The sequence below is a fragment of the Oncorhynchus masou genome, chromosome 31, assembly GCF_036934945.1.
Source record: "Oncorhynchus masou masou isolate Uvic2021 chromosome 31, UVic_Omas_1.1, whole genome shotgun sequence".
NCBI lineage: Eukaryota > Metazoa > Chordata > Actinopteri > Salmoniformes > Salmonidae > Oncorhynchus > Oncorhynchus masou.
The window spans coordinates 48222060-48235079 of record NC_088242.1 but is presented as its reverse complement, the minus strand read 5'-3'; the positions used below and the strand labels follow the sequence as shown (position 1 = coordinate 48235079).

The following is a 13020-nucleotide window of genomic DNA, read 5'->3' as shown; positions in this document are numbered from 1 at the left end:
GCACTGAAGGTAAAGGGGCTGAATAATTTTGCACGCCCAATTTTTCAGTTTTTGATTTGTTAAAAAAGTTTGAAATATCCAATAAGTGTCGTTCCACTTCATGATTGTGTCCCACTTGTTGTTGATAGTTCACAAAAAAATACAGTTTTATATCTTTATGTTTGAAGCCTGAAATGTGGCAAAAGGTCGCAAAGTTCAAGGGGGCCAAATACTTTCGCAAGGCACTGTATATCTATCTATCAACCGGCCGATTAATCGTATCGGCGTTGAAAAATCATAATCGGTCAACATCTAGTCTATACACACTTCCACAACAAATCAGGGCCGCCAAATAAGATTTGAAGACCCAAGAGTCAATGAGTAATTTGAAATGTGAAACTTTAGGTTTAGCATTAGCGTGTTAGTAGTGGTGTTGTGTGTACAGTGGAAAGAAAGAGTACGCGAATCCTTTGGAATTATCTGGATTTCTGCATAAATTGGTCATAAAAGTTGACATTTGCAGGAGAATGTAAGGCTATCTGTCCGCCAATTGAAGCTCGACAGAAGTTGGGTGATGCAACAGTCCTGGCCTCAACCCGATTGAGACTCTGTGGCATGACCTCAAGAGAACGGTTCACACCAGACATCCCAAGAATATTGCAGTTTTGAGACAGTTTTGTAAAGAGGAATGGTCCAAAATTCCTCCTGACCGTTGAGCAGGTCTGATCCGCAACTACAGAAAACGTTTGGTTGAGGTTATAGCTGCCAAAGTAGGGTCAACCAGTTATTAAATCCAATGGTTCACATACTTTTCTCACCCTGCACTGTGAATGTTAATACGGTGTGTTCAATAAAGACATGAAAAAGTATAATTGTTTGTGTGTTATTAGTTTAAGCAGACTGTTTGTCTATTGTTGTGACTTAGATGAAGATCAAATTTGATGACCAATTTATACAGAAATCCTGGTAATTCCAAAGGGTTCACATCATATTTCCAGTTCATATTACTCGGTGTGTGTGTTTACTCACCAGGCCCAGCAGGCAGCGTATCTCATAGATGGCTCCTATACAGCCCAGGAAGCCCATGGCCATGGAGAGAGACCCCACACTGATGAAAATGTAGGACACTACCTTCAGGGTAGTAGAGGATTCCTCTGTAGGGAAGACATTGTGGAAAAGGTCAACTCTCAGCCCACAACAGGACCATACACTAAACCAGAATCCATTTGACCGACTAGCTAAAATCAGGCCTACTCCTGGACTAAAAGGTATGCTCAACTAAAAAGTTATGCACATGTGGAAGGTGAAGTACCATCTAACCTGTGCATTCAGTAGTACCATCGTCAAGCAAAGCAATGCGGTCTGCCACAGACCAGGGCTCAAATGAGGCATTCTAAACATTCTAGCAATTCTCTGTACTACAAGAGTTTAAATGAACGTTAAGTTCTGCATCTTCGTTGCAATTGACCCTACATGTCCATGAAGGATAAACAATGCCTGTATAATCATATATCTATTCTACAGTATAGCTGTCAGCGTAGTACAGTACATCACTGTGTGTATGTACTGTGTACAGACAGACATATATAGGCTATCAGTAACGTTCGTCTTCCTCAACTTCTGAGGAGGAGTAGCAAGGATCGGAGCACCAATGCGCAGCGTGGTACGTGTTAATGATGAATTTATTAAACACAGAACACTAAAACAAAGAGAATGACACGAAACGAAACAGTCCTGTCTGGTGACATACACAAAGACAAAAAACAATCACCCACGAAACACAGGTGGGAAAAGGCTACCTAAGTATGATTCTCAATCAGACACAACTAACGACACCTGCCTCTGATTGAGAACCATACCAGGCCAAACGCAAAACACAATATAGAAAAACGAACACAGACAACCCACCCCAACTCACACCCTGACCAACCTAAAACAAATACATAACAAAAGAACTAAAGGTCAGAACGTGACAGTAACCCCCCCAAAGGTGCGGACTCCGGCCGCAAAACCTGAACCTATAGGGGAGGGTCTGGGTGGGTGTCTGTCCGCTGGGCGGCTCTGGCGCGGGACGTGGACCCAACTCCACCATAGTCTTTCTCCGCCTCTTAACCCGCCTCCGTGGTGCTTTTCGAGCAGTGACCCTCGCCGCCGAACTCGGGTCCCGAATGGACAGGAGATTCCGGCAGCACCGGACAGGAGATTCCGGCAGCACCGGAAAGAAGGGCGACTCCGGCAGCTCCGGAGTGAAGGGCGACTCCGGCAGCTCCGGAGTGAAGGGCGACTCCGGCAGCTCCGGAGTGAAGGGCGACTCCGGCAGCTCCGGAGTGAAGGGCGACTCCGGCAGCTCCGGAGTGAAGGGCGACTCCGGCAGCTCCGGAGTGAAGGGCGACTCCGGCAGCTCCGGAGTGAAGGGCGACTCCGGCAGCTCCGGAGTGAAGGGCGACTCCGGCAGCTCCGGAGTGAAGGGCGACTCCGGCAGCTCAGGGCAGGCGGGCGACTCCGGCAGCTCAGGGCAGGCGGGCGACTCCGGCAGCTCAGGGCAGGCGGGCGACTCCGGCAGCTCAGGGCAGGCGGGCGACTCCGGGCAGCTCAGGGCAGGCGGGCGAACCCGGCAGCTCAGGGCAGGCGGGAGACTCCGGCAGCTCAGGGCAGGCGGGAGACTCCGGCAGCTCAGGGCAGGCGGGAGACTCCGGCAGCTCAGGGCAGGCGGGAGACTCCGGCAGCTCAGGGCAGGCGGGAGACTCCGGCAGCTCAGGGCAGGCGGGAGACTCCGGCAGCTCAGGGCAGGCGGGAGACTTCGGCAGCACTGGACAGGCGGGAGACTCCGGCAGCGCTGGACAGGCGGGAGTCCGTGGAGGAGGCACCGGATAGACCGGACCGTGGAGTCGCACAGGAGGTCTCGAGCACCGAGCCTGCACAACCCTACCAAGATGGATACTCCCAGTAGCCAGGCCAGTGCGTCGAGGTGGAATAGACCGCACTGGGCTGTGCTGGCGAACCGGGGACACCATGCGTAGGGCCATGTACCCCGGCCCGAGGAGACCAGATGCGCTGAGCCGGCTTCATGGCACCTGGCTCGATGCCCACTCTAGCCCGGCCGGTACGAGGCGCTGCGATGTAACGCACCGGGCTATGCCTGCGCACCGGGGACACCGTGTGCCTCACGGCATAACACGGTGCCTGCCCGGTCCACCTCTCTCAGCGGTAAGCACGGGGAGTTGGCTCAGGTCTCCTACCTGACTTAGCAACACTCCCCGTGTGCCACCCCCAAGACATTTTTGGGACTGCCTCTCGTCTCAGCCGCGCTGCCGTGCTGCCTCCTCATACCACCGCTGCTCAGCTTTCGCTGCCTCCAGCTCTGCTTTGGGGCGGCGATATTCCCCAGCCTGTGCCCAGGGTCACTTGCCGTCCGGGAATCTCCTCTCATGTCCATGAGTCCCGAGATTTCTGCTGCTGCCCGATACCACGCTGCTTGGTCCTTTGGCGGTGGGTGCGAAAGACGAAACAGCCCTGTCTGGTGACATACACAAAGACAAAAAACAATCACCCATGAAACACAGGTGGGAAAAGGCTACCTAAGAATGATTCTCAATCAGAGACAACTAACGACACCTGCCTCTGATTGAGAACCATACCAGGTCAAACGAAAAACACAATATAGAAAAACGAACACAGACAACCTGCCCCAACTCACACCCTGACCAACCTAAAACAAAAGAACTAAGGTCAGAACGTGACACTATCCCACTTCAGACAGGCAAAAACACATACATTTATACTTTATACACACACTCATAACCTACATGCATGCATACGTCAGTGGCAGTGGTTATGGGATAATGAAAAGGCCTGGGATTCACAGGGTGGGTCTACTACTAAGTATAGAGCAGGACACCCCATATAGACAGACTGTATGTGGCTCAGGACTATAATTTATGGGGATGTAACACACACACTGATCTATATCCAGTAAAGCCCTCTCCAAAGTGCATGTGTATGTGTTACACACATACTGCACTACATAGCCATACTGAAATATGCTAGTTAAAAGAGCTCACACACAGAAAACACAGATCTAAGCTCCACCTGTCTTACAGCACTTGGCATACGCTGACAGGAGCCTCTCACTACAAAACACAGATTCTTTGTGGATATAGAGGAGAGAGAGGAGCAGTTGTACTGAGCACCAGTATACTATACTGTAAGACTCAGTCCTGCCACTTCCACTCTGCCAGGTCATAATCTCTGCTCAGTCAGTTCACGATTCTAGCCATTTATGATTATTCAAGATCCTGTTACTCTGCTGTGCCTGTTACCCTGCCTGACACCATTTATCCTCTCATTGCATTTACCGATCTGTCTCTGGCTCCTGGCTCCTGTTCCACATTCACCACCCAACTACCTTGGATTCCCCTCAGGATCTGCTTACCCTGTTCTACTCAGCTAACTCCAACCTCAGTCTCCACATCTGTTTTTTCTGCAACTCATCTGAGCTTCCCCGGATCTGCACACCATATCTCTCTGTGTAACAATAAATATTTTGGTTCATTCATCCCAGTTCCCTCATCTGAGTCTGCTCTTGGGTTCCCCTGTGTCGCTCCGTGTAACACATCTGTATTCTCTAGTGGTAGCGTAGCTAAAACACAACTTTTCCCTGTAGTCAGGATGTGTTCTCTGCTCTACTCTGTCTTATACTATGGCACATTTCCAAGTAGGCTTAGACTCAGACTTAGGGGGATTATTTGGCATAGCAGGGTTCAATGTATAAACATTTCCAGCTAGGGCAACATATTTAGTCTGTATTCAAATACCGAATGAACGCATCAAATGGAATACATATTCTCATTTTAAACACAGTGATTCCACATTGAACTCAAATTCAATATGTAAGACAGATATAATATATCACGTTTTTACCTCAACAAGATTCAGAGTAGGATACATGTGAACTGAAAAAACATTCCCTGAGCTAAACTGATAAATGCAGCAGTTTGAGATTGAACCCAAATCCAACCTGTACAATGGATATAATACATATTTTTACCTCATAAAGTGTGTTTGTGCACGTTGAAAAAATCTTTCTATGAGCTATAATCTTTCTCTCATCTTAACTGAAGTATAGCCTTGCAGATCATACTTTCACACTGAGCACAAGATCGCAGATCTCCCTCACCAAGGCCAAGGTCTTTTGTTTAAATATATGTCAAGCTGTGTTTTCACCAGCACTCCAATGATGAACTGTGTGTCACGCGCTTCACTATGCTGAACTACTAACAGAGTGGCACTGATAGAGAGAACAGTAGTCCAGTAGCTACTCCCATGGTGGAACAGCTAGACTCAGAGAGTCGGTCCCCATGGAGGAGGAAGGGGGAGAAAAAGGAGAATGAGTATAGTGAGCCCCTCGAGAAGGAAGAGGGGATATCCTAAGGGTTCCCAACCTTCTTGATTTCAGGGGTAGATATAAAATGACGCATAAATCCATGATGCTTTAGGCTAGAATCAAGCGGTAAAATGCCAGAGGAAGACACGACTCTGATGCACATGGATTCTCTATATGACATCCAGGAGCTGAGCTACAACCTTTTAAAGTCGAGGACTCATTACAAATTGACTTGGGAAGTAATCTTATACAATGTGTGACTGTCGCTATCAATTGATCAATTCACTTTCTGTAAAAAACAATATGTAAAATTAAATTGAGGGTTCATATAGATTATCATAATAAAACATTTGGTAGTGGAATAATATTTGGGGAAATTGGGTCTAGATTTTATTTTCCTTAATTATTATACACTTTATTATTATTTTCTTGAGTCTTGTTAAACTACGTAGAATTGCAGGTAATAAGCTTAAAACAAGTCTATATACAGTGGGGAGAACAAGTATTTGATACACTGCCAATTCTGCAGGTTTTCCTACTTACAAAGCATGTAGAGATCTGTAATTTTTATCATAGGTACACTTCAACTGTGAGAGACAGAATCTAAAACAAAAATCCAGAAAATAACATTGTATGATTTTTAAGTAATTAATTTGCATTTTATTGCATGACATAAGTATTTGGTTACCTACCAACCAGTAAGAATTCCGTCTCTCACAGACCTGTTAGTTTTTCTTTCAGAAGCCCTCCTGTTCTCCACTTATTACCTGTATTAACTGCACCTGTTTGAACTCTTGTAATTTGTATAAAAGACACCTGTCCACACACTCAATCAAACAGACTCCAACCTCTCCACAATGGCCAAGACCAGAAAGCTGTGTAAGGACATCAGGGATAAAATTGTAGACCTGCACATGGTTGGGATGGGCTACAGGACAATAGGCAAGCAGCTTGGTGAGAAGGCAACAACTGTTGGCGCAATTATTAGAAAATGGAAGAAGTTCAAGATGACGGTCAATCACCCTTGGTCTGGGGCTCCATGCAAGATCTAATCTCGTGGGGAATCATGAGGAAGGTGAGGTTCAGCCCAGAACTACACGGAAGGACCTGGCCAATGACCTGAAGAGAGCTGGGACCACAGTCTCAAAGAAAACCATCAGTAACACACTACGCCATCATGGATTCAAATCCTGCAGCGCACACAAGGTCCCCCTACTCAAGCCAGCACATGTCCAGGCCCGTCTGAAGTTTGCCAATGACCATCTGGATGATCCAGAGGAGGAATGGGAGAAGGTAATGTGGTCTGATGAGACAAAAATAGAGCTTTTTGGTCTAAACTACACTCTCCGTGTTTGGAGGAAGAAGAAGGATGAGTACAACCCCAAGAACACCATCCCAACCGTGAAGCATGGAGGTGGAAACATCATTCTTTGGGGATGCTTTTCTGCAAAGGGGACAGGACGACTGCACCGTATTGAGGGGAGGATGGATGGAGCCATGTATCGCGAGATCTTGGCCAACAACCTCCTTCCCTCAGTAAGAGCATTGAAGATGGGTCGTGGCTGGGTCTTCCAGCATGACAACGACCCAAAACACACAGCCAGGGCAACTAAGGAGTGGCTCCGTAAGAAGCATCTCAAGGTCCTGGAGTGGCCTAGCCAGTCTCCAGACCTGAACCCAATAGAAAATCTTTGGAGGGAGCTGAAAGTCCGTATTGCCCAGCGACAGCCCCGAAACCTGAAGAAGAGAAGAAGGTCTGGAGAAGGTCTGTATGGAGGAGTGGACCAAAATCCATGCTGCAGTGTGTGCAAACCTGGTCAAGAACTACAGGAAGCGTATGATCTCTGTAATTACAAACAAAGGTTTCTGTACCAAATATTAAGTTCTGCTTTACTGATGTATCAAATACGCAAATTAATTACTTAAAAATCATACAATATGATTTTCTGGATTTTTGTTTTAGATTCCGTCTTTCACAGTTGAAGTGTACCTATGATAAAAAAAATACAGACCTCTGCATGCTTTGTAAGTAGGAAAACCTGCAAAAATGGCAGTGTATTAAAAATACTTGTTCTCCCCACTGTATATCCTCGGTTGGGGGCATTTTTTTAAATGTGAAAAAGGGGGTCCTGGGGGAAAAAGGTAAGGGTATGGTCCGAGGGAATAGGGGGAGGATACAGGATCTCAGCTATCTGTAGAACAGCTGGATAATAAAAACAATGCATGATAAAGAGACTGGGGCCAGGGCTGTGCTTTGTGTTATGTCCCAGACACCCGACCTTGGCCAGAACAGATGGTGGTTCAGTATCCCATATTCACAATGAGTGTCAGAGTATTAGTAGTGCTGATTTAGGATTGGGTACGCCTTCTAGATTATAATGAATAAGATTTTATGGCAGATCCTGGATCAGCAGAGAGGGATGATCGCCTAGGCTAAGCAGCAGGCATCAATCAATATTCAGTGTCCTTGGAAAACATCAAGAGGGAAATGCCGATTCCAGAATCTCCATCCCTTAGTGATATATTTAATTTAGCCTTTATTTAGCCATGAAGTCCCATGAGATTAGTCATATGTTTTTAAAGGAGACCCAGTGGAAAATGATGAGAGGAGGTAAGACCCAGGCCAGGCCTGAGAGGTCCGGGAAACATGTTAAGTTTCTATGTGTGTGTGTGTGTGTGTGTGTGTATGCGTGTCACAGGGAAGAGAGGTCCGGGAAACACTTCCAGTTCTGGCCAGTTAATACTCTCTCCAGACTAAATATAGACTATCTACTACTCCACCTAACCTTCTGCGAGAGATCTCACTGGTCGCTCCAGCAATGCAACTCGTTGACGGAGTTGGAATCAACTAGAATTAAGTTCAAAGTTATGCAGGAAAAAAATCCTACACGCCAAGAAAAGTACATTTCCAAGAGCAGTTCAAATAGAAAGTTGGACATGTATGACTTCCAGATAAAAATCAAAAGAAGAATCATTGAAGGGAGAGGATCAACTTTATGCTCTTCTGTAGCTCCAAAGGTGGTTTTCCATCCATGTTTCCCTTGATGGCCTGCTCACTCCTTAGGCTACAGAGTGAGACTGGGCTTGCTACTGACTTGCAGTGTCTATAAGAAACCAATAAAACTAAAGCAGAAAAGATGGTGGGGATATCTGCTACCTCTTAACACGGCATGTAAGGTATTGAAACAGATCTAACCATATGTGTCCACGTGTCTGCTTCTGCGCACAAAGTGTTTGTACCTGCATATATGACTTGTTTCAGGAAACTATGCGTATGTCGCAAGTCACGACTTCACAGGAGAGGCTTCAACTTTAATGTTTTTTTTTTAATCAAAATGGGTTTTCGGGCAGAAATGCCTTCTTGAACATTTGAACATTCATGTGCCTTAATAACAAACGTGAATGCCATCTGTGCCATTTAGCCACAGAAAAAGTCAGGAACCTTCCCGCTAGCCACGATTGGCTGAGATAATGAATGGGCTGGACATGCCGAGAGATGAGTTTCGGATTGGTCTGCCGTGTAGCATCTTCTGTCTATAAAATGAGCTGCTCGTTATGAGTCGATAAACCTTTCTACTGCAGTTTTTTATAAAGATATAACGTTAGCCATGGAGTACTACAAATGTGTTGCTACTTCTCTCTAACATTGCTGCCCTGAATTTATCAGGCACTATCGACAAAGGTCAGTGGGAAAAAGTTGTGATGGATTACTTTCAGGAGGACAATCATACCATGCTCACTCTCTCTGACTCTGAAAATGAAATCAGACAATGTGAACCAGTGACTTGACAACAACGGGCCAAGCAAGCTGTACAAACAAAACAGAAATGACACAGGACGTGTTATTTAATGAAAGGGGTTTTGCAGTCTGCTGTGTATACGGGTATCCATGTATACATACGGGTAAGAGTCTAGCTACAGATTCAGATATTATTCATACAGTTGAAGTCAGAAGTTTACATACACATAGGTTGGAGTCATTAAAACATGTTTTTCAACCACCTCACAAATTTCTTGTTAAAACCTCTCTGGGATATGTGGGACGATAGCGTCCCACTTGGCCAAAAGCCAGAGAAAATGCAGAGCGCCAAATTCAAATAAATTCCTATAAAAATCTAACTTTCATAAAATCACACATGTAAGATACCAAATTAAAGCTACACGTGTTGTGAATCCAGCCAACATGTCAGATTTCAAAAAGGCTTTTCGGCGAAAGCAAACGATGCTATTATCTGAGGATAGCACCTCCATAAACAAAAGAGAGAAAACATTTCAACCATGCAGGCTCGACACAAAACGCAGAAATAAAAATATAAATCATGCCTTACCATTGACAAGCTTCTTCTGTTGGCACTCCAATATGTCCCATAAACATCACAAATGGTCCTTTTGTACGATTCATTACGTCCATATATATCCAAAATGTCAATTTATTTGGTGCGTTTGATCCAGAGAAACACGGGTTCCAACTTGCGCAATGTGACTACAAAATATCTCAAAAGTTACCTGTAAACTTTGCCAAAACATTTCAAACTATTTTTAGAATACAACTTTAGGTAATTTTTAAAGTAAATATCTATCAAACAGTACACATGAAGTGACCCTCGTTCAAGATGGCCATACTTCTTCATCACAACCAAGTCCCTTGGAAATCTGGATTCCCAATGAAAATCAATTGAAAAGAGGGTGACCTCAAAAAAATAAAATCTGAATGGTTTGTCCTTAGGGTTTCGCCTGCTACATAAGTTCTGTTATACTCACAGACATGATTCAAACAGTTTTAGAAACTTGTGTTTTCTATCCAAATCTACTAATAATATGCATATCCTGGCTTCTGAATCAGAGTAGCAGGCCGTTTACTTTGGACAAGCTTTTCATCCGGACATCTTCTGGGGATGAGTAGCAAAGTAGTTGAATTTGGGCATGCTTTTCATCCAAAATTCCAAAATGCTGCCCCCTATCCTAGAGAACTTAACAAACTATAGTTTTCGGAAGTCGGATAGGACATCAATTTTGTACATGACAAAGTAATTTTTTCAACAATTGTTTACAGACAGATTATTTCACTTATAATTCACTGTATCACAATTCCAGTGGGTCAGAAGTTTACATACACTAAGTTGACTGTGCTTTTAAAAAACTTGGAAAATTCCAGAAACTGTCATGGCTTTAGAAGCTTCTGATAGGCTAATTGACAACATTTGAGTCAATTGCAGGTGTACCTGTGGATGTACTTCAAGGCCAACCTTCAATCTCGGTGCCTCTTTGCTTGACATCATGGGAAAATCAAAAGAAATCAGGCTAGACCTCAGAAAAAAACAATTGTAAGACCTCCACATGTCTGGTTCATCCTTGGGAGCAATTTCCAAATGCCTGAAGGTACCATGTTCATCTGTACAAACAATAGTACGCAAGTATAAACACCATGGGAACACGCAGCCGTCATACCGCTCAGGAAGAAGACGCTGTCTGTCTCCTAGAGAGGAATGTGCTTTGGTGCGAAAAGTGCAAATCAATCCCAGAATAACAGCAAAAGGACCTTGTGAAGATGCTGTAGGAAACAGGTACAAAAGTATCTATATCCACATTAAAACCATTCCTATATCGACATAACCTGAAAGGCCACTTAGCAAGGAAGAAGCCACTGCTCCAAATCAGCCATAAAAAAAGCCAGACTACAGTTTGCAACTGCACATTGGGACGAAGATCGTACTTTTTGGAGAAATGTCCTCTGGTCTGATGACAAACAAATTGGACTGTTTGGCCATAATGACCATCGTTATGTTAGGAGAAAAAAGGGGGCTTGCAAGCCGAAGAACACTACCCTAACCGTAAAAGCAAGGGGGTGGCAGCATCATGTTGTGGGGGTGCTTGGCTGCAGGAGGGACTGGTGCACATCACAAAATAGATGGCATCATGGGGAAGAACATATGTGGATATATTGAAGCAACATCTCAAGACATCAGTCAGGAAGTTAAAGCTTGGTCGAAAATGGGTCTTCCAAATGGACAATGGACCCCAAGCAAATGGACAAATGGACCCCAAGCATAGTTCCAAAGTTGTGGCAAAATGGCTTAAGGACAACAAAGTTAAGGTATTGGAGTGGCTATCACAAAGCCCTGACCTCAATCCTATAGAAAAGGTGTGGGCAGAACTGAAAAAGCGTGTGCGAGCAAGGAGGCCTATAAACCTGACTCAGTTACACCATCTCTGTCAGAAGGAAATAATTCACCAATTCACAATTCAACTTATTGTGGCAAGCTTGTGGGAGGCTACCCGAAACGTCTGACTCAAGTTAAACAATTTCAAAGCAGTGCTACCAAATACTAATATGTATTGTGTATGTGTATGTAAACTACTGAACCACCGGGAATGTGATTAAAGAAATAAAAACTGAAATAAATCATTCTCTCTACTATTATTCTGACATTTCACATTCTTTAAAAAAGTGGTGATTCTAACTGACCTAAGACAGGGAATTATTACTAGGATTAAATGTCAGGAATTGTGAAAAACTGAGTTTAACTGTATTTGGCTAAGGTGTCTGTAAACTTCCGACCTCAACTGTATCTAATTTTGTCAGAAAATTGTTTTTATTGCAAGTTAAAGTTTACTGTTAGCTAGCTAGCTGACGCTAGGTGGCTGGCTCGCTAGCTAACATTATGTGTATGATCTGTGGAATAATATTCTCTTAGAAATCCATTTGCATTGCTAGTTGTAGCCTAATGTTAGCTAGACAGGAACTCGCTAGCATTGAACTTTATTTGGTTAACTTTAGCTAGCTATGACAATCGATTTGTATTGCTAGTACTCTATGGAGTAGGATTATGGTTCATTGTTTAGCTAGCATGTCTAAACAAAATCGGATTGATTACATGACCCATCAAGTTAGACAGGTGTGTCTGATGGTGATTACGGCTATCTATTGTATTATAATGTTAAAATATTTGTATCTGGAATTTGACTTTCAGCATCAGTAGAACACGCCTGACTCTCCTCCACCAGTTATACAAGGAGAATGATCTAATGCCTCCCATCAAAAAGAGAGCTGGCTCAAGCAAGCAATTGTTTACAGTGAGCAGTCAGTCTGCAGTGGTCAAAACAAGAAAAGGTTTGTGCTCTGGTATTGTACCTGGCGGACCATGCACAAACTCCACCATAGTCTGGACATTCACTTCCTGGTGGAAAGCTATGGCTTGCAACAACACCTGAGTCCGTAGTGCAGGCCGCTGCCACAGATCAAGCAGTACCAGCACTTCAGGTGAATATTATTTTCACTGCATTGTATGAGGTTATTCTTCTTATCTAAACTTGGGAGATTAATTGATGTTACGCAAGGTTGTAATGCCCGCTCAATGTTTTTTGTTATTTCCTGTTTTACAGCTTCGATGCTCTGGAGCCTGGTATTGTTGTCTCCAAGGAGCATTCGGACTCAGTCGTGACCAGGTTTTAGCTGCTGCGCAATGCTGACATCCTTCCTCCCATTGATGGTCAGCCTGTACAAGCACCACCTTGACTGGACACAGCTAGACAAACATATATTTTTGACAAGATCAGGGAGTTTTGCGACAAAAAGGCTATGGACATCACATGCCCTGCACCAAAGTCAATGGCAGCACAGAAACAGGCTCTCCGAATATAGATTCCCTTGTTCATGC

The 13020-nt window shown here is 44.4% G+C and overlaps 1 protein-coding gene across 1 annotated transcript in view; it reads right to left on the bottom strand.

Moving 5' to 3' along the window:
* The window catches only part of LOC135524038 (CD82 antigen-like), a 51191-nt gene that overhangs the window by 15907 nt on the left and 22264 nt on the right, over positions 1–13020 (bottom strand). Inside the window, exon 4 of the mRNA XM_064951173.1 lies at positions 1009–1133. Within this exon, the coding sequence (XP_064807245.1) occupies positions 1009–1133 (125 nt within the window). The remainder of the gene's footprint in view (positions 1–1008; positions 1134–13020) is intronic.